Source organism: Lutra lutra, chromosome 9, assembly GCF_902655055.1.
Source record: "Lutra lutra chromosome 9, mLutLut1.2, whole genome shotgun sequence".
In the NCBI taxonomy this organism is placed as follows: domain Eukaryota; kingdom Metazoa; phylum Chordata; class Mammalia; order Carnivora; family Mustelidae; genus Lutra; species Lutra lutra.
Window position 1 is genome coordinate 122,444,455 of NC_062286.1, and position 22,394 is coordinate 122,466,848.

Sequence of the window (22,394 nt, forward strand, 5' to 3'; positions counted from 1 at the left end):
CAAGGTGGAAAGCAGCACATACGTTAGATGGAATGCTGATTTGGCAGTCACCTTGGGGGTGGGGCAGAGGGGGCTACTGGCTCCCTGCTGGCAAGGGCCACACATCTTTCAGAGGGAGGCCTGTTTGTAACTCTTAAGCAGGCCTGACCTACGACAGAAAGCTGCTTTCTGAGGGAGAGCAAAATAAACAACAATCTTGGCTTCATTTATCATCCAGGTGCCTCCACGGGAGAGTGGGGCCACAAAAGCCTTTTTTGTTTGCTTGTTTTGTTTTTGGAATTTGCAATTGTCTATTTTCTTAAGTCTTCCCCACTAGGCTAGAATCATGCGCTCCTGGAGGGTCAGGCCTGGGTCTTGCCCCTGAAATCCCCAGCAAGCCTCATACAGGGGCTGTGTTTGCTGAATAAACCCTCCTTCCCACATGCAGTACTCTTCTTCTTGTCAAGACTTTGCTGAACCATGAAATAAATCCAGAAACCCAGAAAAGAAGAATTCAGAGGTAAAGGCACAAAAGGATCAGGCAGAAAATACTCAGCAGATATAATCAATACAAGTTCAGTTCTTTGAAAGTACCTTTAAAATGGATAAATCTTTGGCAAGTTTTGGTCAAGAAAAGAGAAAGCATGGACAAGCAATGCTAGGAATGAAAAAAGGGACAAACTGACAATGTTGAGATTTTAAAAGGGGCAAGAGAAAATAGCACAAAACTTTACAGCAATAAATTAAAAGTCTAGAAAAGACATGTGACCTCCTCTGAAATTACCAAAGCCCTTTTGCAACGGTTACCTCCAGAAACCCTTACACAGCGCTGTGCTTTGGACATCAGTGCTCCAGTTAGGTTTTCTAGAAGGAAAAGAGACTGAGAGGTGGACACCCAGCCCAGGTCCCTGGCAAGCCACCCGCTTTGTCTCAAAGGTCACAGCCACAGGAGCATGTGCCCATCAACAACAGGGACCTGCCACACTCTTGCACTTCTAGCCATCACCTTAAGCTCCCTGGTTGGAGGCCAGCCTTATTTATTTTTCCACTTGAAATGCCATAGGAGTTTCACTTTATTTTTACTTCAAAAGCAGCACCATAAAAATCCTTGATGATTAGAGCTCCAGCTGTCCTAAGTTGTTTGTCAAGGGATCGGTTACTCAAATCTCCTATGGAGGGAAACAGTTTCAGGCGAGAGGCCATGGGAGCTGAGAAACACGAATGTCTCATCTCTAAAAACTTTCAGACTCCCTCCTGTTCACTGCCTGGCCTGCCCCCTCCTCCCTTCCCCCAACCCCACCATCTGCTCTCTAGAGAGCAGATCAAATTTTCGGGCTAAGGTACTCTGGCGCCAAAGACTCAGCCCCTCCAAGCTACCCCCTGCCCCCCACCAACGCAGAAATCCAACACCACGACCCAAATGGACTGCAGCCACATGAAACCACAAAGTAAAGTTTATAAAGCTTTATTAAACATTTCAAACAGCTGTGCAACGAACACACCAAAAATAAAAGCTCCGGAATAGCAGTCCACATGTTCCCCAAGTGTGGCCTCACAGTCCCATTCCCTAGATGGACTGCCTCCAGTTCTGTCCTCTGCCTGGCCCACCGCCCTTCCCGCTCAGGCAAGAGAAAGATGGATGATTGAGACTGGATGGACAACCATGCTAGTCCCCAGTGGGCAGGGGCCAGGAGAAAGTCTCGTTTGCCAACACTTGTTACTGAAGCGCAGAAAAAGCAAAAAGCAAGTGACAGTCACAAAGTCTTCCTGTGTATTCTTCATAAGGTACAGTCTATATGCGCAGGACTGAAGGAGCTCCTGGCACAAGGACGATGGCCACTGCTCCCCTCTGTCTTGTCTGAACCATCTCGGAGTCCAGTGCGCTGGTCGCCCTGCAGTCCCCATGCTAAATAAAAACTGTAGCGGCACCTATCATAGCTAGCTACTGCTAAACCTCCAAGTCAGAACACGCTCGATAAAGCTTCTTTAAAAGGAATATACACATGTATTTGTATATACACGCGCACACACACACGTACACACGCACTCACGGCACGCCAAAAAATATCCAAACACCTATTACAGGGATTATGGCTGTTATGAAACACACAAGTACTCTTCCATTCACTCGGCTGGGGACTGCTAGATCTACAGGGACACGCCACACCTCAATCCTGCAGAGCATGCACGGGAGACACAGTGAGGCCCCCCTCCTTGGGACAATTGAGAAAGGCAGGAGGAAGGGCAAAGAAAGTGAGGCTGGGCTGGTAAGCATGAGCCCAGACACCCAAGTGAAAGAGCAACAGGTCTCTGTTACTTCTTTCTTAAAAATGAAGTGGAGAAAATACTGGAGATTTGTGAACAACAAACAGTCAAGACATGTTTTTGTCTGGGCTGCTGACTGGGGAAAGAAGGATGAAAAAGCGAGGCTCTCGGGCGTCAGCAATCTCTTTAAATTCGAGATAAGTGCAAAAATGAGCCCTGTCTTGGACAGGTGCTCCCCCAAAAAGGAAAGGGATAGAAGAGAACTAAAGGGAAACTAGGACAGGGACTGAGGGGATGGTAACATTCTGGGAAGGGAAGAGACCCTGAAAAGGAGGGGGTCACAGAGGTGACGAGACTGGCATTTTATCTGCCCAGGTCATGCTGGGATGGTGGACCAGGATGGGCACAGACTCCTCGCAGGAATGAGGCGATGGGGGTGACCATCCTGCCAGCCTGGGGGGTGGGGGGGGAACCGAGATGGGGACAGAACACACACAATCACAAGACCACCCACAACTACAGGACTCTACAATAAAAGCACCGGTCAGTGCCATTATTCACATTATAAGGATAAAACATCACAGGCCAAGAAAGGCGCCGTCAGGAATGTGGCACCCGCGGGGCTGCGGGATTTGAAACTCCAATGCTTTATGACCTATGTCAATGCCTCCCCTCCCATCTTCTGCTTCCTTGGAAAGCTAACCGGGCAGGCTGTTAGGTGCCCACAACGCCAGGGTCATGCGCCGATTCCGGAAGCGGGGAATCAGCACAGTGGTACAGGAAACAGTTTCCCCAGCAGCTATAGCAGATGAGGAACAGGGCTGCCAGGAAAACCAAGGCACAGATCGTGCAAGGCTTCCGCTCCAGGAGGAAGCTGAGCAGGTAGAAGCCCATGAACATGGAGTGGCTGAACCACAGGGCGGGGTTGAGGGGCTTGGGGATGAGGAGGACGGGCAGCAGCCACTGGAGGCAATACATGATCTCTGCTGGGCAGGGCCTTCGCCAAGGCCACCGGGCACCGCTGCAGGAACCGACCTAATGGGAGCCAGCGGGCGCAGGCAGCTGCCCTCCGCTTTCTTCAACCCTCACTCTCCAGGAGCTGAGCCGCTGTGCTCTCTGGCTGTCAGCCCGGGATCACCAAGGCAGCAGGGATCCTGAAGAGAAAAGTCAACACAACAAACAAACAGACAAAAAACAGACAGACAGACAGACACCAAAAAAAAAAAAAAAAAAAAAAAAAAAAACAGGAACAGAATGTAGACTTATTTGGGAAAATGGATCATGGTTAACAACAGCAAATGTGAATGCCCTTTCCTCCCTGCCCACCCATGGACGTCTACTCCGCTCCACATCACCATCTCAGGAAGCTCCTAGAGTATCTCCCCCGGGCCTGTCAGGGAGGTGGGCCAGAGGGCTCTTCGGGCAGGTCCGGCACAGTGGACTGGCTTTGCCTGGGCCCTGCCCAGCAGAGATCATGTATCGCCTCCTGGGGCTGCAGCCTGTCCTCAAGGGCCCCAGACCTCACAATACCGCCCTGTGGTTGCCACCGGATGGCCATGGGCTCCATGCTGTGCCCCCACAAAATAAGAACAAGGTTCGGTTCTGTATCTAGTCTGTCACAGCAGGTGCTCGGGAGAGAGTTAAAGCACCTCACTGCCAGCCGGAGCTTGCGGGTAATGGATCCTTGCATGCCCTGTGAGGCCGCAGGGCAGGGGTGGGGGTGTGGGTGCGACACTACCAAATATTTTAAGACGGCAGCCTGGCATCATTTTGCCAAAACCAGCCAACTTCTTCGAAAGTCAATGTAGGAAAAAAAAATCACCACGCTACTTCATCCAAACTGACCTCGCTTGGATCACTTACACTTTCCATCTGCTGCTGGCACTGTATAGAACCTGACCTCTGTGAGCTTTTAATCAAAATTAATTTTCTATCCACAGAGGGGCAAATGCCATTTGCCCCCTGTGCTAGGTAGCTTGCTGGAGAGGCGCTCTCCAGTGGTGGGCCCCCAGGGCGTTGAGGCTGAGCTCGAAACCCGTGTCTGGGTCTTCCCCGCTGTGCCTGGAAATGGACCTGCGGTGGCCACAACCCTCTGGTGGCGGTAGCAAAACCCCATTCCGACCTCCAGCTGCCCAGCAAAACGGGTACAAAGAACCTCGCTGGCTGTGTGAAGTCCTACCAGGGCCTGGGGGGGAGGGGAGCATAAGAGAGAGATTGAAAAGACCTCTCTGGCAGAAATGATCCCGGAGCATTTTCCCACCACTTTTCGGAAAGCTCATCCCACCCCTTCCGCGCACACAAAGGCGCCAATCCCTCCCGCATCCCTCCCACAGGGTAGACCCAGGGACTACTGCTTGTGCGCCTTGAGCTCAGTGCTCTGGCTCTATTCCTTTCAATAGTCACCGTGGTAGTAACCGTAAGAAGCTGGACGCAAAGAATCAGAGAAAGTTCCGTGTTCAGGGACTCTCGGGAAGCAAAGGACACGGGCTTACAGCACATCAAATACCAGAATGAGTACCGACCACGGGCCTCTGAAGCCAAAGCTCTGGGAAGGGGCACCTCTTTTTTTTTTTTTTTTTTTTTTTTTTCCGCTCTGTGGGGCAGATGATCCCCAAGTTAGGTTCTCCTAGTTTTCCACCCGTGCCCAAGGTGGGGTACTGGTGTGTCACGGACACTGGGATAGAAATTGCAGGCCACCGCTCAGAGAAGGAGTTCCGTGCCAAAAGGCGTGCATCCCCTACTCCAGCCCTTTGCGCTATTCAAGAGTTGCAGTTCCTCTCCATTTTACACTAAAATCTAAAAGCGGGCACAGCGGAATCTTCTGGAAAGGGGCTAAGATGGAACTCAGGAGGCGGGGGTCGGTGTGGAAAGAGCAAATGGATTATTTTTTCCTCTCCTGGCGAATGAGGAGCGCCCCCGGCCACCCCTCCTCAATGGAACCCACCCCAGACGCGCATGCGCACTTGGGTGGCGGGCGGATACTTAAGGCGCGGCCACCGCGGCTGCGGCAGTGCGCCCAACAGCGAACTCCGAGAAATCGGTGGACCTTGGCGAACCGCGCTTGCTCTCGACCACTCACCGACCACTCTCGGAACCATGGCGGCAGTGGCGGCAGCCTCAGCTGAGCTGCTCATCATTGGCTGGTACATTTTCCGCGTGCTGCTGCAGGTAAGTGTGCCCAGGTTCCAGGTGGGAGAGGGGTCCCGATGCGCGCCCCCTTAACCGGCAGGCCCACGTTGCAATTGCCGCCTCCCGGACCCATCCTATCCTTATTGCCGCGATCCCTGCTTGCCAGAGTGCCGCGGTTGGCACCGCGTGCCCCCGCGCGTTCCCTGCGCCCTCCTCCTCGCGCAGACCCTTCCCAGTGCGCCCGCGCCCGGCCGGGAACAAAGAGTTGGGGCGCGGCGGGCGCCAGCCGCTGACGATCGCCGAGGCTCTTAGCGACCAACGCGGTAAGAAAAACCCGCTACACACAGACTCGACCCCAGGAGGGAGGCGGGGCACTTGGTTTTGCGAAGAGACTTTACGCTCGCGTAGCAAAATTTTCCGCCTTAAAAAATTGCGCATTGCGGGGAAATTTCTTTAAAAAAATATATATAGCGCTTGCGAAGGTGGAACCAAAAATAAGTTAGAAAAAGGCACTTCTCAGGCCCCCCAAAAAAAGCTCTTCATAAAAACCCACAACGAATTGGAGAAAAGTAATTCGCGGGAAAAAATGAATTAGAGAAAATGCGCATTGCAGGAAAAATAAATCAGGCAAAAGCACTTGGCAGAAATAAATGCATTAGATAAAAAGCGCACTGCAGAAAAAAAATCAGACAAAGGAGCTAAAGGAAAAAAAATGAATCGGATAAAAAGCGCTTTGAAGCAAACAATTAGAAAAGGTTCTTTGCAGGAAAAATGGGAGAGGAAAAAAAGCGCTTCCAAAAAAGGACAATTCGTTTTATTAAAATAAAAAATCAAACAGAGGCAAAGTGCTTTGTAAAAATAAATCAGAAGAAAGCACTTTACCCATAAAATCATTTACCCTAAAAGCACCCCTTGCAGGAAGAATTCCCTGCTAAGGGAATCCTTTGCCAAAGGAATCGCATATTTCCTTTAAGGTGTTCCTGGAATGCTGCATTTACTGGGTAGGATTCGCTTTTCGAAATCCTCCAGGGACACAGCCCATTGCAAGAAGTGAGGTATACCTAAGTTGTGGGTCCAATCAGCTTGCTGCCATGCAGCCTTCAGCACAGTTGGAAAAGCTCCAGCTGCCCTGACTCGTGGACAAGCTGCGCCCGCGCCTGCCTCTAAGTCCGACGGGCGGGCGGGGCAGGGGGTGGGGTGGGGGCGGGCACGGCAGCGCTGCAGACCGGCTGCGGGTGCCTGCCTCTAAGGGCAGATCCCGGGTCTCTTGCTGCAGGTGTTCAGGTACTCCCTGCAGAAGCTGGCATACACGGTGTCGAGGACCGGGCGGCAGGTGCTGGGAGAGCGCCGGCAGCGAGCCCCCAACTGAGGCCCCAGCCCCCAGCCCTGGGCGGCCTTGTCACCAGGTGCTCCTGTGCTTCTCGGCCAGCATGGGAGCCAGTGCCGCGCAGGAATGGGGGGTCCCCTGTGCTCTCTCGCCAGAGGAGCATTTGCCAAGGTCAGTGAGGGGCTGGTAGGCTCCTGGAGAAGCAGCACCGACAATGACGACAATACCAGATCCCTTCCAAGCCCCTTTGCACCCCTCTGACTGCTGGGTGGGGTAGAGGGAGGAGGGGGGGTGGGGGGGGAGCTTACCCCCAAGATCTGGGCACAGGCAATGCATTCTGATCTGGACCAAGTCGGGACAGCGCCATCCCAGCCCCGCAGCCATGGCCGTGCTAACAGGCCCACCACAGAGATCCAGACAACTACACCAGCCAGCAGAATGGACATTCCAGCATCACCAGCCGAAGCCCTGAATCTCGATGCAGCAGACAAGGCACCAGCTGCGTGCCTGTGTGGCGGGACTTGAGGGCAAGAGTGAGGGAGGAGGATTAAGAAATGGAGGGGGGCCCTCTCAATGTCCCTTGCCTACAACATGTGCATTCCAGCCTTGCTGCCTTTGCTCCCTCAATTCCCTTCCCCCACTCACTGCCTCCTAAGCCCACCCCAAAAGAAACGTGTCACTCAATTTGGACCTATTCAACCAGTAAATGAGTCCCATCTTTACTAAAACACCTTCTCTGAGCCCCCAGCCCCTCACTGATCTTGCTTTCCCTGGTCTCACGCAGTTGTGGTCAATATTGTGGTAATCGCTAACTGTACTGATTGTATAAGTGTGCATTAGTTGTGTCTCCCCAGCTAGATTGTAAGCTCCTGGAGGACAGGGACCACCTCTACAAAAAAATAAAAAACCAGTACCTCCCCCATCTCGCACAGTGTCCCAGGACCCTGCGGGGTGGTGGAAGTGCACCAAAAAGTTGTCTCTTGTGACTTCTTTTATGGCTTCAACACATACTCCTTAAGACTGAACTGATGTACCACTGGGGGGGGGGGGGGGGTGGCACACTACTTGAGAGAGGGAGGGTGGGGGAGGCAACAAAGGGGAAATATGGGACCCTCGCAAACCCAGCTCCATCTTCACTTAACACTGTTCTGAGATAAAGGAACACCCCCCCACCACCACCAAAGAGAAGGGTCTACATCCTTAATTGTGGTCTCAGAATAAAGGACCACTTACCTTCCCCAGAGGGGTGGATGCATTCACTTGTCCTGGAATAATGGGCCTTGGCAGGTAACTACTGGGAAAGATGGGAGGCAAGAAAGGTGGGACTAGCCCTCAAGATGGGGTACTAGAGACCAAGGGGGTGATCAGGACTTCAGAACATAAAGTATTATCTCCATCCAGGAACCTGAAGGAAGTGAGCACTGGGCAGGGTAGGCACTGGCTTGGACAATGAGTATCAGATAAGAGGTGTGGTGTGGTGCCTCCTTGGCCCACCTTATCCCTCCAGGCCCTATAACCCCTACGGGGACCACTATAAGGACATTCTACTCTGCTGTGCTACTCTCCAGGTTTCCTAACCAACACCCAGGAAACTCTCTAGCTCTCCCCATTAGTGGGTTCTCCACTTCTGGCATTAGCTTCCATATTCTTGGGACTTACCAGGTCCCTGGCCCTGGGCTCTCTCCTGCCATGTCAGGGTAGATGAGCTGGTGGCCTGGCTGTTTGGCTCCTGGCTTCTTTCTCTCCTCTTTCACTCTTGAGTGAGTCAGGACTCCTTTCACATGGTCAGCTGACTGCCTCACCAAATGGCCCTGCCGCCTGTTCAGCCTCGTCTCTGGCTTAATGTGTCCCTGTCACTACACACCTGTTCCTGGGTCAACACCAAGGGAGGATTTGGAGCCGTAAATCTCCCTCTCTGCCACTTCCTCAAATCCCTTAGTCACAGTTGTCACAAACACTTCTGGAGCACTAAGCACCTCGCCCCTTGAGCCTGATAATATCTCCCCTCCTCTAAGCAACCCCTTTCTAAACCCCACTGCCAGCACCTCTAGAGGCACCTGTAACTTTAGTACAGCATCAGAGAATTATGGGAGTAGAGGGTACAGACCTCAGTTTTGGTACTGGCCTTTGTCATCAATCAGCCCAGGGAAACTGGCCAGGTCGCATCCTACCCCTCAACATCAGCTCCCCTTTGTACCAAGGCTGCTAAGATCCAGGTAAATTCCAAGAATCTAGCAACATTCTGCCTTCAAAGTGGCAATCAGGACCCATGGGGACTGGGGTGGGGTTGTGTAATCAGAGACTCCCATCTCCCTTAGGCTGGGTGACTCCAGCTTCTACTGTAGCCTGCAGGTGGGGTGGATCTCCTCTTGCCCCAGGCTGACTCATCAGCAGGCAGTGCCCACACCTCCCTTCTGAAGTTGTATCTTGGCAGGCCTCAAGACTGGGAGTTGCTGTGGTTTTCCACACTAAGCCCACAGAACCGTGAATATTTCAACATGTGTTCTCAATGAAGACTGCCTCACCTCAGAGCCTTCAAGAGGTATGCCCACAGCCCCACTGTCCCACATGCTCTAACCTCAGCCCAGTTAGAAGGTAGCTGGGTTCAGACAGGCATGGAAGGGTCTGGCTGTTCTGGACAGAGCATGCTCCCCTTAGCCTCCTGTACCCCCTTTGAAAGGCTGGAAGCTGCTGGCAGCCCCACGCTTTCCAGATAATCTTGGCAAAGCCCACTTGTGGGGCTTTTCCATCCATCCATCAGAGTGGCATGGTGAGATGACAGACTTCCAGGCAAGCGCTGTCCTGGTGGCCTGTATCCACGTGGGTGGGCTTGAGTGTGCAATGTCCACTCTCCCACTTTCATCCTTCATCCCCAAACCCTCATGTTCTGGCAGCAAACAACCCACTGGAGAAGGCAGAAGGGATGTGTCCACTTTCTGTTCCTGTGTGGTGCCTAGAAGTCTGGTCCAAACACACCTTGTTTATAAAAATTTTTCCAGAAGCAGTACCAATAAAGCATTTTATTCTGATAGAGAGCAATGGAAGAAGTTAAAAACGACTACAGTTTCATTGCAGGGTCCTTAGTCCACAGGCCTCCCTTTCCCCTAAACTATCTCCACCACCCCTAAAAGTCTCTGTCCCTGTAAGACCAAGGATACAGCAGATGATTTGTGAGGGGATTGGAATGGCTTTGGAAAGGCAAGACTCTTGGCACGAATACACCAAGAAGGATGTCAGCATCAACCTAACCAGGTAAGCTGGGGGGCGGGTAGGGTTAGGTACCATGACTTTCAGAGTTGTGGGGTCTATGTGACACTGCTATCTCTACCTCTGGAGTATCTGGATTGTGACTGAAGGAAGGGGTGGGGGACAAGCTTCTTAAGCTTTAGCTGTGGGACAGCAACAGCTTGTTACACCTGCGCTGGATGAGGGAGCAGGTTTGCTGTGAGCCATTTGCTTCGGATCTATTTTCAAACTTGTATCTACTCAGGAGCCAGCACCCTAAAGTGAGATTCTGAATTTGCAGTTAGTTTTACCCCCAGAGATTTAAACGTGCACAAACGCGCACACAACACACAAAACATTAGTCTAACCACAGTCTCTTTTTCCCTGGTGACCTCTGACTTCCTCAGTATGCCCCAGAGTCATGTCACCATCTTCTCTGGGAAAGATACTGTTCACCCTCCCCTCCACCCACTCTCCCTCCCACAGGGCCCACACCCCAGCAGGGTCCAGATTCCTGAGCATTCCCAGAACAGGAAGTCAAAGAGGCAGGCAACACATGGTCCTTGGTATAGCACACAGTGACAGGCTTGGAATGGAATGCATATGTTTCAAAGAGAACAACAAAAAAGACAGCCAAACCCAGACTTCCAGATTCCTCTTTGAAACAACATATTACAGATAAAAGGTTAAACTGTTTTGGGCAGCGATTCTAACAAGACCAATTACAGATCCGGAATTGATCTGGTCACTGGAAACTGACCAGGGCTCTGAATCTTTTAAAGATTTGTTTGACATTAATTAGTCTCTGATTTAAAATAAACAAATTAACAAGATCTAACACTTGGCATTAGCACTTAAGCTGGAACTTTTTTTTTTTTTTTTTTTTAGTCCTGGCTTTGGTGTTGCTGTCCAGAAGGCTGAGGGGATGGCTGGACCATGTCAGGCAGGGCAAACAGAAGCTGTTCCCAACACACCAGCTCCCTGAAAGGGATAAAACACGATCCGAACCTATGAACAGAAAGATCATTCGCTCCCTAGGACAGATCCCAGTCTGTCCCAACATTTAGCGTTGCCCAACATTTAGCGTGGAAAAGGGACACGGAGGCCTGGAAGGTATTTACAGAAGGTGTGGAAGGGGTAAGCAAAAAGAACTGTTCCCCATCCCCCATTCTTTCAGGCCATTGGTGTGCCAGGCATTCCGTTCCTTCAGCTGCCCTTGAGGGCCACTCCCCATATATACTGGAGGAAAGGAAATGGTGTCCAGACTTGATGTAAAGTTATGAGATAGGTAAGAAGCACCCGCGCGCGACTCAAAGCCGAGCGCCAACCTATTACCCCATCACCTTAGACACCAAAGCGGGTGCCTGGGGCTGGAGACCCCTTTACGCCCCTCTCACCCACGCCCCTTCTGATTAAAAAAAAAAAAAAAAAAAAAAAGACTGAAGGGCCGGGGACAGAATAACAGGACTCTCAGAAGCTGGGCCCCCTGCCATGGGCCCCTGGGACGAAGAGGCGGTAGTCGCGCCCCTCAGCCCCGCGCTCCCCGACTCTGCCTGTCCCGTCCCGGGAATAGACAGGCGAGCACTGACCTTGGAGGCCAGACCGAGACCCAGGGGTCCGGTCACTCGGCCTCGGGCCGGGAAAGGACCCCCGAGGCCCAGGTTAGGGCCACACAGGGCAATCACGTGACACCGGACAGGGGTGGCCCCCTGGGTGCGCGGAAGGAAAACCCCAGAAAAGGACGGGGAGACGCCTTAAGGTGACCCCGAAGGGACAACATGGCGGCGCCGCCGCACTGAGGGCCTCTCATCCCGTCCCCAGGGGGCCGACGCCACGGTACCTGCGAGCCCTGCCATGGCGCCGCCGCCACTGTCGCCTTCGCTGCCGCAGCCTGCCTCCACCTCAGCTCGCCACCGACGCCGCAGGAAGCCGGGGAGACGCCCCCTTCGTCCTCGAGTGGAGCAGTCCGAGGACCCCTCCTGGCATTGGGCTGCCTCCATAAGACGCCTGATCATAAACCCCAAATTGAGGTCATCTTCGTCCGATATCCCCCCAAGATTCACCTCACATGAGCCTTTGAAAACTTTCTATGTACGTGTGAGGAACTGAGAGGGCTCTCACGTCTTTAAGTCCAAAGAATTTTTAATCAGGCGCATCTCGGGTAGTCCCGAATCAGGGCCTCATGGTCCCCTCATGCATATGCAGCAGATTGTGATCCTTACTCAGTGAGAGCCCGAGGGGGCGTACCTTAGTCTTCGTAAGTGAGCTCTGGGTTCTGCTTCCCTGCTTAGGTCACCCGTGTCATCCGGGGCAAACCTTCTCGTGGCTCAAAGTCCGCCCTATCCCTGGCCCTTTCACCAAGGGGCCAAAGTTCAGGAGCGGGAAAATCGGGTTCAGAAATTAGGACCTGACTTGGGTCAGGACCTGACTCCTCCCCTTTCCCCATACACGTTGGGCATCTTGCCCACCGCGAATCTCAGCTTCCCTAGGTGAGATGAAATGCTTACCTCACAGAGTTGTTATGAGGGTTGAATGAGTCAGGATTCGTTTATTAGCTAATTAAGCGCATTCCTTGAGCGCTTACTATCTGTAAGTGCAGTGCCAAAAGCAAGAGGGTTGAGTGGAAGGTGGAGTGGAGAGCTGTAGACCCTGCTGTAAGCTCAAGGCTCTGCCAGCGCAGTGTGGGCAAGTGTAGGGGCGGGCGGGGGGCGGGGGGAAAGACAGTCAGCAAACAATGACTGTGTTAATAATATTAATCAAATCAACAATCAATTATGCGGCGTGGGAAGTGTAGTGGGGGAACGTAAAGAGGATTCTGAAAAATGAATGAGGTCCTAACATGGGGTAAGGGGTGAGGGTGGATACGCCCTGAGAAGCTGGCATTTAGACTGAGAAACTAAGGACGGTTAGGAGTTGTGCAGGGCTAGAGTGAGAGGGGAAATGTTATAGGCAAAAGAACCATTTGTCCCAGATGAGGTGGGAAGGAGCAGGGTAGGGGGAAGGGGTGAGAAAGGAGTAGTGCAGGTAGAACTACCAAATGAATTTGGATTTTATCTTGAGAGTAATAAGCCATTTTTGTCAGAGGAATGATAACAAATTTGTTTTACAAAAGGCTACCCTGGTTGCATGGCTTGGAGGACACTTGGAAGCAGATGTGGGGGGACCAGTTAGAAGGTTTTTGGAGCTTTCTAGCTACGAAGTGATGATGACTCAGGGTAGTGGTTTGGAGAGGTGGAGAAATAAAGGATGAAAGAGTGGATGTGTGCTAAGGAAATGGCAAGAGCATCTAGGTTTTTGTCTTGAGTATGAAGGAGTCAAGAGTCCTTCACTAAAGTGGTGAAGCTTGAAGAGGGATCAGTTGAGGGGGAAGATACAGAGTTTGGCCTTGAGAAGGCAAGTTTTTGAAATGCTTGGGCAAAGTCTAGGTGGAGAGGTTCAATAGGCATTTCTGTATGAGACAAGCTCAGAAGAGAGGTCTGGGCCGGGGATTCATATCTGGGTAGCATTGGCACACAGGTGATGGATGAAATCATGGTGCTGGATGAGATTCCAAGGGAGGGGAGGTAGATTTTTCAAAAACACAGATGAGGAGGAGGAGCCAAGAAAGGAGGCTGAGAAACAACAGAGGGATAGGAGGAGGACCAGGTGTGCACGGGATCCCAGAGAGAAGGTTTCAAGAAGGAGAAAGTGCTTAGTGGGGCTGACTGCTGTAGAGGACAGAAGTGGTACCATTTGGTTGGGTTACAAGGTGGGGCTTACGGACTGTATCCTTTATGTTGTAAGTCCACAGAACCCAAAAAAAACCCAAATCAACTGGCTTAAAAAATAAGTAGGCTGCCACCCAATGGCAGATTAATTGAGTGGCTTGGCAGTGTCATCAAAGACATTTTTATCTCCCAGGTTGATTTCGTCTCTGCTCTGCTGTCCTTATGATGGTTTCATGCTCATGGTCATAAGATGGCCATCTCAGTTCCTAGAGTCACTGTCATGTCAAGATGTCTGTTCCTCCCCCAGCTAAGAAACAGGCTGGATGTGGCCTCTGTCTTGCTGCTTGTGGGCTGGGGGATCAATGTATCCATTCCAGACATACCCAATATCTAACACTGGAAGAAAAGAAGAGTCTCATAGTGGAGGCAAGGGCGTGAAGCAATTGAAATTCTTACATATAGCTGGTGAGAGGGGGACTTGGTACAGCCATTCCTGAAAACCTACAGTTTCTACTAAATCTGAACATATACCTAAGCTGTGATCTAGAATTTTAACTCCTAGGTATTCATTCCAAGAGAAATGAGTGCCTATGTCTACAAGAAAGATTCTTGCAAGAATTTTCATAGCAGATTTGTTTATTGCTTAAACTGGAAATAGCTCAGTGTCCATTAACAGGAGAACTAATAGGGGTGCCTGAGGGCTCAGTCAGTTAAGTTTTTGCCTTTGGCTCAGGTCATGATCCCGAGGTCCTGGGATTGAGCCCCACATTGGGCTCCCTGCTCAGAGGGTTTGGTTCCCCCTCTCCCTCTGTGCTTTCCCTCTCTCTCAAGTAAATAAATAAATAAAAATCTTTAAAAAAAAAAAAACAAACCCCGGGAGAACTGATAAATGATGGCACGTTCATCCAACAGAATACTATGTTATAGATACAAAAGTACAATATATTGACACACGTGATAAATGAATTAATGTCACATACAGTATGTGGACTAAAATAATCCAGAAAAAAATTTGTCCATGTTGTATGATCCCATTCATATATAAAGTTCAAGGGTAGGCAACACTGATCTGTGGTGATAGAAATCAGAATAGTAGTTACCTGGATTGGTAGGAGGGGACTAGAGATGGGAAAGGAGTGAGAGGGAATTTTCTGGGAGACGGGAAGAGATCTATATCTTAATCTGCTTGGTGATTACATTGGCACAAATTCATCAAGCTATGCCTTAAGATTAGGGAACTTTATGTACTTTATGTATGTTATACCCCAAGAAAATTAAACTATAATAGTGAAAGTTGTCCTGCCAATCCATACTATGTGATTTGTGCTGCTGAGCAAGAATCAGAAGGTACTTTTTAGAGAGACTCTGCTTTCCAGTAACCTTCATGCTAGGTCTGGGCATTGACAAGGCCTCTTTGGCCAACCCACTTCCCCTTGGGACTCCAGAAAACTGGAGAAGGCGAGGCAGGACTTCTCACATGTGGCTTGCCCCTGCCCAGCTGTCTTGCTTCCTCTGTACCCACAAGACTGCTCTACCCTCCAGGCTCAGTTCCAGGTGGTAGAAATGACAACAAAACGGGGCTCTGACTTGAGGGACATGGAAGGTCTTTCTGCCCTAAAATTTTCTCAGCAGACCTCAACTTCCTACCAACGCCTCTCCAACTGGCCCTACTCCACCAGACACCCGAAGTCACCCATGACCCCTGCTCTGTCCTGCTTCACACTCCCCAAGCCTTTTCCATCCTTTCTGGGTCCTCCATCAGGGCTCTTCTGTCTCTGCCTCCAAAGCCTTGGTCCAGACCACCAACCACTCACCCCTGGACCCTGAACCAGCCTCTCACTTGTCTACCTGCCCCTCACCTCACCCAAAGCCATCGTCCTCCACACAGATGCCAAGATGATCTTCCTAAAAATGACTCTGTCATTCTTCCTGTTGGAGAGAGTGTACCCTCTCCTCTGTTTTCACCTTTCAAGAGCTCTCTAATTGTCAAAGCCCCAGATCAAATGCTGCCTTCTCAATGAAGACTATATTCATTCAGCAAACATTTATCGAGTACCTAATATGTGCTGGGCACCATGTTAGGAATGGAGGATAGAGGCGGGAATAGACAAATGCCATCTGTAGAGTCTAGGGAGGTGGGCAATAAAGCAGTGCCATTGTGTGCGTACTTCTTGTCTGTCAACTCTCACTAGACTCTGAGCTCTTTGAGGGCAGGGTGAATGGGGGTGTGGGGTCATTTCTTAGCTTCAGAGCCTGGTACAGAGCCTGACAGGGAGGAGGAGGCAGGCACTATGGACTGAATGAGCGGGTGAAGGACTGAGTAAATGGATGAAAGACATGGCCAAGCTCCTTCCTTTCTCATTCATCCTCCAAGCCTCTGATTGACCTGGGAGCCAGGTCCGTGGAATTCTGTTGGCACCGGATGGCAAACTTGGGGGTTAAATGATAAAGAATCAGCAAAAGTTACGTTTTATAGAGTAATGTTTTGTAAAACCACAGTAACTACTTTCCTACATCATCACTCCATTTAACAATTACTTTTTTCCAAAATCAATGTTATTTCTTTATCAAGACTTCAGTTCAGGAAAGGTAACCTGTAATGGAACAACAGTGATTTGTTAAATCATCAAAGAAGCTATGTGGTATCAAAAGATTAAAAATATAATAAGACACATTATCTCCAAGTTGACCAAAGAAGTAAGCTCTGGGATGGCCCAGACTGCAGCAGAATGCCAGGGTTTTAATCCTGCTGCATTTTCTAGCTGTGTGTCCTTGAGCAACTTACTTACCCTCCCTGTGCCTCACACTTCCCACCCATAAAATGAGGAAAACATCATAATCTACCCCTTATGCTTGTTTCTGCCAATCAATGAGTTCATGTTGTAAAACACTTACAACGCTGCCTGTCACTTAATTAAAACTTATGGTTTCCTATTCAAGTGGATAACACTGGCCATCTCAGGGGTGGGGTGAGCTGTGAGAAGCTTGCTGGGAAGTTTGCCATCCTTAAGGGGGCAGGACCAGTGGATTCAAATTCTGGACCTGCTTTCATGACTTTAAGTGGTCCCTGCTGGTTTTGTCCTCAGTTTCTCCAACTCCAAGTTCTTTTCGCTCCAGACTTAGGGCTCCTACACTTGGGAAACCGATGTTGCTATTTTAGCCAGGTCTGTGGCGACATCTAGTGGTAATTATGGGTAAATGCCCAATGTTCTTGCTATTAACCCATTGATGATAGGAACAATAAGGGTATAATGAAGCTCTTCCTGTGTGCCAGAAACTGAGTTTTACACGAACTTAGTTAATATTCCGTGTAATTTTATAAAGAACACTGTGTTATCTTTATTTTAAAGATAAGGAAAAGAAGATTCAGGGAAATGAAATCAATTGCCTAAGGCTACACAGTTACAGGTGACAGAGGCCACAGGGACACAAAGGCTGTATTTTTAACCCCTCTGTGTCAGGCTCGTGGATGAATACTGAGAAAACATGAAAAATTCATATTCCTACCTCTATAGAATATAATTATAGTCCATAACTATTTTAGGCAGAATAAATGAGGCTTAATCTCTGGTGCTTGGAAAGCTATAAAATGTCTCCCTAGCATCCCTTGGAGAATTTAGGACCTAAAGACCTTTACTTTCTCAAGAGACCAATTTCATCCCAGAAGATCATGGGATCCTGCCACAGACTAGCTGTGAAGGGTTACAAAGTCCCACCTGCCATTTCATTCATTCATTCATTCATTCATTCATTCCTCCCTACAGCAAACACTTACTGAGTACCTAGTATGAGCCAGGCTTCACTCTAGGCTCTAGGGATACCATGGTGAGCAAGAGAGTCCCTGATTTTGATGAGCTCACAGTCCAATGACAAAGGAGTCAGACGTAGAACACAGATTATTAGCATGTCACTGTATGACTGAGGAGAAGCATAAACAAGGGGCTGCATTAGTCTTGGAGTGGCCGAGGAGGTCTTCCTGAGGTGAGAACATTTAACTTGAACCCTGAGGATGAAGATGGAGTTTTCTGGATCATGAATAAGGGTGACTGGATTAGAGGTAAAGAGAATAGAACCTGAGACAGCCTGGAGGTGAGAGGTCAAGGCTATTCTACAGACCAGAAACAGGTCAATATGGCTGGATCTCTGAGAGTGAGAGGGGAGTGACCTGGGTCATGGTCATATCACAAAAGGTCTTAAAGGCCAAAGAGAGGAGCTCAAATTATCCTAAAACAATGCGAGAGCCCTTGGGGGCTTCAAGCAGAAGATTTGCATCTTTAAAAGATCACTCACTCTAGCTGCTAAAGTAAATGGACTGTTGAGCAAGTTGGGGAAGAGGGGAAACAGTGGGGGACTAGGGTAAGTGTCTGGGTGGTAGTGACTTGGCCCAGGGTGGAGGCAGTGGTGCTGTAGGGAGGAGGGCTACTTTGTGATGTATTTTGGAGACACGACTCTCAGCACCTGTTGATTTAATTGTGAAGGGGTAAGGAAAAGAACTGAGGATGATTCCTAGGATTTCGGCTTTAAACATAGATTCATTTACTGAAATGAGTAAGACTGAGGGAGAGAAGACTTGGGGAGACTACCTTGAGTTCAAATCTACCCTAGAGGGTAGAGATTCTTTATTCCTTCTTTTTGGCTCAGGAGATTACTCCTGACATGGGGGTGGGAGGAGTAATCGATACCTGAGTGTTACTGGGAAACTCTGCTGGGCTCTACTATCCTGGCATTGTGTAGATTAGTGTCAGTGCCTTGTTCTGAAGACTCAACAACAAAACAAAACAAAACAAAACATGGAAATCAGATTGCTGTTCACTCCTTAGCTGCACAAAAGGACACTCTTAACTTCCTGGGAGAAACCAGATGGGCCCACATATATTTTAGCACAGGACTCATTTCTGGCCAATGAGTCCATTGAGGTGGGAGTTGGTCTTAAGACACCTGGGTTGACGTGACCAAGCACAGTGTAGACTGTAGCCCAAAACTCCTGCCTAAAGTACAAAGTGTATATTCCTTTGGTGGAGAGCAGTAGAATTTTAGTGAATTAAAGTAAAAAGGAAATGTATCAGTAAGATCTCCGGGCTCAGAGAACTGAGAGGCATTTGAAGAAGCAAGCTTGGAAAATGCAGAAAACCAGGAGACCGCCCCCTGCCCTTACCCCAGGGCCTTTGCATATGCTGTTCCTTCTGCTGGATCATCTTGCCTTTCTTCACCAGGCCCATTCAGACTCCTTCTTAAGGTCTTAGTTTTACTGTTGCTTCCTCAGGAGCTCTTCCTAGTTTTCCAGATGAAGTCGGGTATCCAACAGCTGTCCCAGGACCAAGTGCTTCTCCTTTGTAGCCCTTAATGGGATTGTGACTAAAGAATTACTCATTTGGTCAGCATCTGTCTTCCCAAGTCTACTGAGCTCCATGACAGCAGGGACTAAGTCCGCCTTGGTTCCTGTTGTACTTCCAGAACAAAGGATGGGGGTTGTAGGCAGGACATGCTACAGGGAGAAACCGGTCCAAAGCCTCCGTGGCTGATGACCCCAAAAGTTTATTTCTCGTTCAGGCTACATGTTGTTTTTCTCTGGGACTCAGTCTGGCAGGGACTGGGTCTCACTCATCTGTGTACCAAGCCTCTAGCTGAGGACCATACAAAAGGTTGGTGCAACTTGAACTTGATTGATTAAGCAGAATGGCGCCAAGGTCCTGGCAGTAAATGGGGGTTGTCCTAGGACTCAGCTGAGGGGGAACAGTGTAGACTTTTCCTTTAGAATCTTGGTCATGCATCACATGTCACTTAGATCCTTCCAGTAGTAAAGCTGTGTTTTAGAGAGTTGAAGCAATTTGCTCAAGGTAACAGCTAGCAAGCAGCATGGAGCACAGAAGAGTGGTTAGGGACGTAGGCTCTGGATCAGACAGACCTAAGGTCACATCCTGCCTCTGTGACAATAAAATACCAGCACATATAATGACAATAATGCATTATTTCTCTATAAATAAGGTAAGAATCCATGATGGGGAGTCTGCTGCTCCCTCTCCCTTGGCCCATCCCCTTCTCCATGCTCTCGCCCTCTTGTACATGCTCTCTCTCTCAAATAAATAAACTCACTCTCCTTTTCAAAAGAAGTTATGTGATCAGAAAGCAAGGCAAAGCATTTCTTCTCCTGATGCCTCAGTGTCCTCTTCTGTAAAATGGGGCTGATACATCTGACCTCTTAGTGTGGCAGAAGATGCATGAAAAATATTGAGCATCAAGCTGGCACATAGTAAATGCTTGAGAAATGCTAGCTTAAAAAAGCTGGTGGAGGAGGGACAGCACAGTAAGGGGGTGGCATGGGAGTTCCTCCACGTGTACCCCCTTCAGCAACAATAACTTGCAGCTGTCCATGGACAAAAGCCCCTTTGCTGAAGCTTTGGGTTCTAGGCAGGAGTCTGCAAAGCCCCAGTCATGGCAAATTGTAAAAATACTGCTTTCTAATTAGATATGAACAGGACACCTGTGAGAGAGAAATCCACAAGAATTCTGTCTGCAGGTCCCTTCCCAAAAGTCTTAAGAGGCCATTTCCCTTTCAAGACACCAAAATCGGAAATTCTCCATGTAGATAACGAACTGGAATTCCCATCGGTGGACTCCTCAGAGGAAAGGTCTTGGAACTATAGCAAAAGATTAGAGAGCAAATATGCATTTATATGTTTTTTTAAATAATATTTTGTTTATTTGACAGAGAGAGATCACAAGTAGGCAAAGAGGTAGGCAGAGGGGGGGAAGCAGGCTCCCACTGAGCAGAGAGTCTGATGCGGGGCTCGATCCCAGGACTCTGAGACCATGACCTGAGCTGAAGGCAGAGGCTTAACCCACTGAGCCACCCAGGTGCCCTGCATTTATATGTTTTAAGTTAAAATAAAAACTTAAGCTTTGCACGTAATATTTTAAGACTTTTTTTTTTTTTAATTAACAGACTAACCTCTAGCCCCTATCATGTCTTTGTGTGAATCAGAAAAATCACTGCTTCCACTGGGTGGATTGGGCTCCACAGGCAGGGAGGCAAGGGCTGGATGTCAGTCTGTCCTCGGCTGAGTGCTGCTGTGCAGTCTGCAACCTGCTTGGCAGTTCATGGCATCCCGTAAAGGAATCTCCAGGCCCAAAGACAAACAGTTCAAAGGGCTGTGCTGGTACCCGCAGCATCCACCAAATCTGAGGGGCATCTCACCTGCAACAGAAAGGTCCCTATCGGAATGCCACCTCCCCCATATTCCCTGAGCCCTACGCTAATTCCACGATCACCTTCTCCTCCTCTTTCCTCTGTCACATCCTATTAATGCGGCTGGAGATAGGGTGGTGGGGGGAGCAGGGGGAGGGGATCTCAAGGATTATCAGTCTGGAAGAAGATAATTTTTCAGGCAGACAAATGGTTAATGACATCCCATGGGCCCCCACACCCTACTTTTACTCTGCCTATGGTCGTCAGAAGTGGGTGAAAGGGCATTCTAGGTGGTGCAGAGAAGTTCTGCAGAATGAAGGGAGACAAGGTCAGGGGCTGTGATGTCCTCTTTGATGATTCGCATCTTCCCACACACATCTAGTGGGAGCTTCCCTGCCTCTACGCCTCCCTCCCTCCATGGGGGCTACAGACATGGGCATGGGCATGGATCCTGCGGCCAGGCCCAGGAGGTTGGAGTGGTTCCAAGGCCTGGAGTGCTTGGTGGCCCAGCCTTCAGCCATGGCTCGGAGAGGGAAGCTGGAGCCTTCAAACCCCCTGAGCCAGAATCGACCCTCATGGAGCTGTCCCAGCAGACCTCAGCTGCTTCAAGGACATCTCTAGGGTCCCTCTAGGCATTCAATGTGAACTTGGGCAAGTCACTGTACCTCTTGGAGCCTTAGGTTCCCTGGTCTCCAGGTATAATCATAGTACTTCCCTCCCAGCGTTGTTGTGACCCCTGAGTGTGTTTGTGTGACACAGCGATGGGCACAGTGCGTGACATATGCAGTAAGCACTGGGGAAGCAGCAGCTGCCCCGTGACCTCTGGGATCCCACACAAGCCCCTGTTCCCTAGGAGGGAGATCACCAATCCCACAGTCTGTCAACTCTAAGACAAATGCTGAGAATCTTTTTTGGGGTCTCCATAGCCTGGTCATAAACTCAGCTGAAGAACTCACTAGAAGTATTTTGCACCCGATGAAGAGACACAAAAATTGAATTAAAAGATCACTGTGAGTATTTTCCTAAGCTGGGAGGCAGCTGTGAGTGGATAAGAACCCTTCTCCCATCGCTGTGCAGACACTGATAAATAACTTGACACACTCCGTGGAAGAAGATTCTGGAGATTGCTTTAGATGGCTTCCAGAAACAAAAATTTGTTGTACAAAATTAATGGCATCATTTTGATAAGGAATTACTATTCACTGCCCAACCCTACTGGAGAGGGGGTTTGTGTCACTCTTCTGAACTTCACAAAAATGCCCAACTGATTTTTGATGAAGATGTAAAGGCAATTCAGTGAAGTAAAGATAACCTTTTCAATACACAGTGTGGAACCATTCAGCCTCCATGGGCAATGGAAGGAAGGAAGGAAGGAAAAAAGAACTTCAACTGAAATCTCACATAACTCAAAACGGATCACAGACTTAAATATTCAATGTGAAAGTATAAAACTTTTAGCAAAAAAGAAAGAAAGAGAGAAAGAAAGAAAGAGGAAGGAAGAGGAAGGAAGGGAGGGAGGGAAAGGAAAGGAAAAGGAACACTTCAAGGTCTGAAGCTAGGCAGAGTTCTTGGGTTT

At 49.4% G+C, this 22,394-nt stretch overlaps 2 protein-coding genes across 7 annotated transcripts; one reads left to right on the plus strand and one right to left on the minus strand.

Moving 5' to 3' along the window:
* Positions 1 to 1,428: 1,428 nt before the first annotated feature.
* Positions 1,429 to 12,187, minus strand: BLCAP (BLCAP apoptosis inducing factor). 4 transcript variants are annotated; one of them, XR_007129955.1, is made up of 3 exons: positions 12,173 to 12,187; positions 11,766 to 11,932; positions 3,222 to 3,398 (listed from the first exon to the last, which is right to left on the minus strand). XR_007129955.1 is itself a non-coding variant. In XM_047744608.1 (2 exons), the coding sequence occupies exon 2, from the start codon at positions 3,220 to 3,222 to the stop codon at positions 2,959 to 2,961; it is 264 nt and encodes an 87-aa protein (XP_047600564.1). In that variant the 5' UTR covers positions 3,223 to 3,398; positions 11,766 to 12,115; the 3' UTR covers positions 1,429 to 2,958. The 4 variants fall into 4 exon arrangements, 2 of the variants coding, with proteins under 2 accessions (XP_047600564.1, XP_047600565.1); XR_007129954.1 differs by having other exon boundaries at positions 12,047 to 12,185; XM_047744608.1 differs by lacking the exon at positions 12,173 to 12,187 and having other exon boundaries at positions 1,429 to 3,398; positions 11,766 to 12,115.
* On the plus strand, positions 5,021 to 7,672 carry NNAT (neuronatin). Of its 3 annotated transcripts, none has more exons than XM_047744607.1 (3): positions 5,024 to 5,412; positions 6,348 to 6,423; positions 6,650 to 7,672. In XM_047744607.1, the coding sequence occupies exons 1-3, from the start codon at positions 5,200 to 5,202 to the stop codon at positions 6,877 to 6,879; spliced, it is 519 nt and encodes a 172-aa protein (XP_047600563.1). In that variant the 5' UTR covers positions 5,024 to 5,199; the 3' UTR covers positions 6,880 to 7,672. The 3 variants fall into 3 exon arrangements, with proteins under 3 accessions (XP_047600562.1, XP_047600563.1, XP_047600560.1); XM_047744604.1 differs by having other exon boundaries at positions 5,025 to 5,412; positions 6,348 to 6,428; positions 6,650 to 6,888; XM_047744606.1 differs by lacking the exon at positions 6,348 to 6,423 and having other exon boundaries at positions 5,021 to 5,412; positions 6,650 to 6,888.
* Positions 12,188 to 22,394: the final 10,207 nt, after the last annotated feature.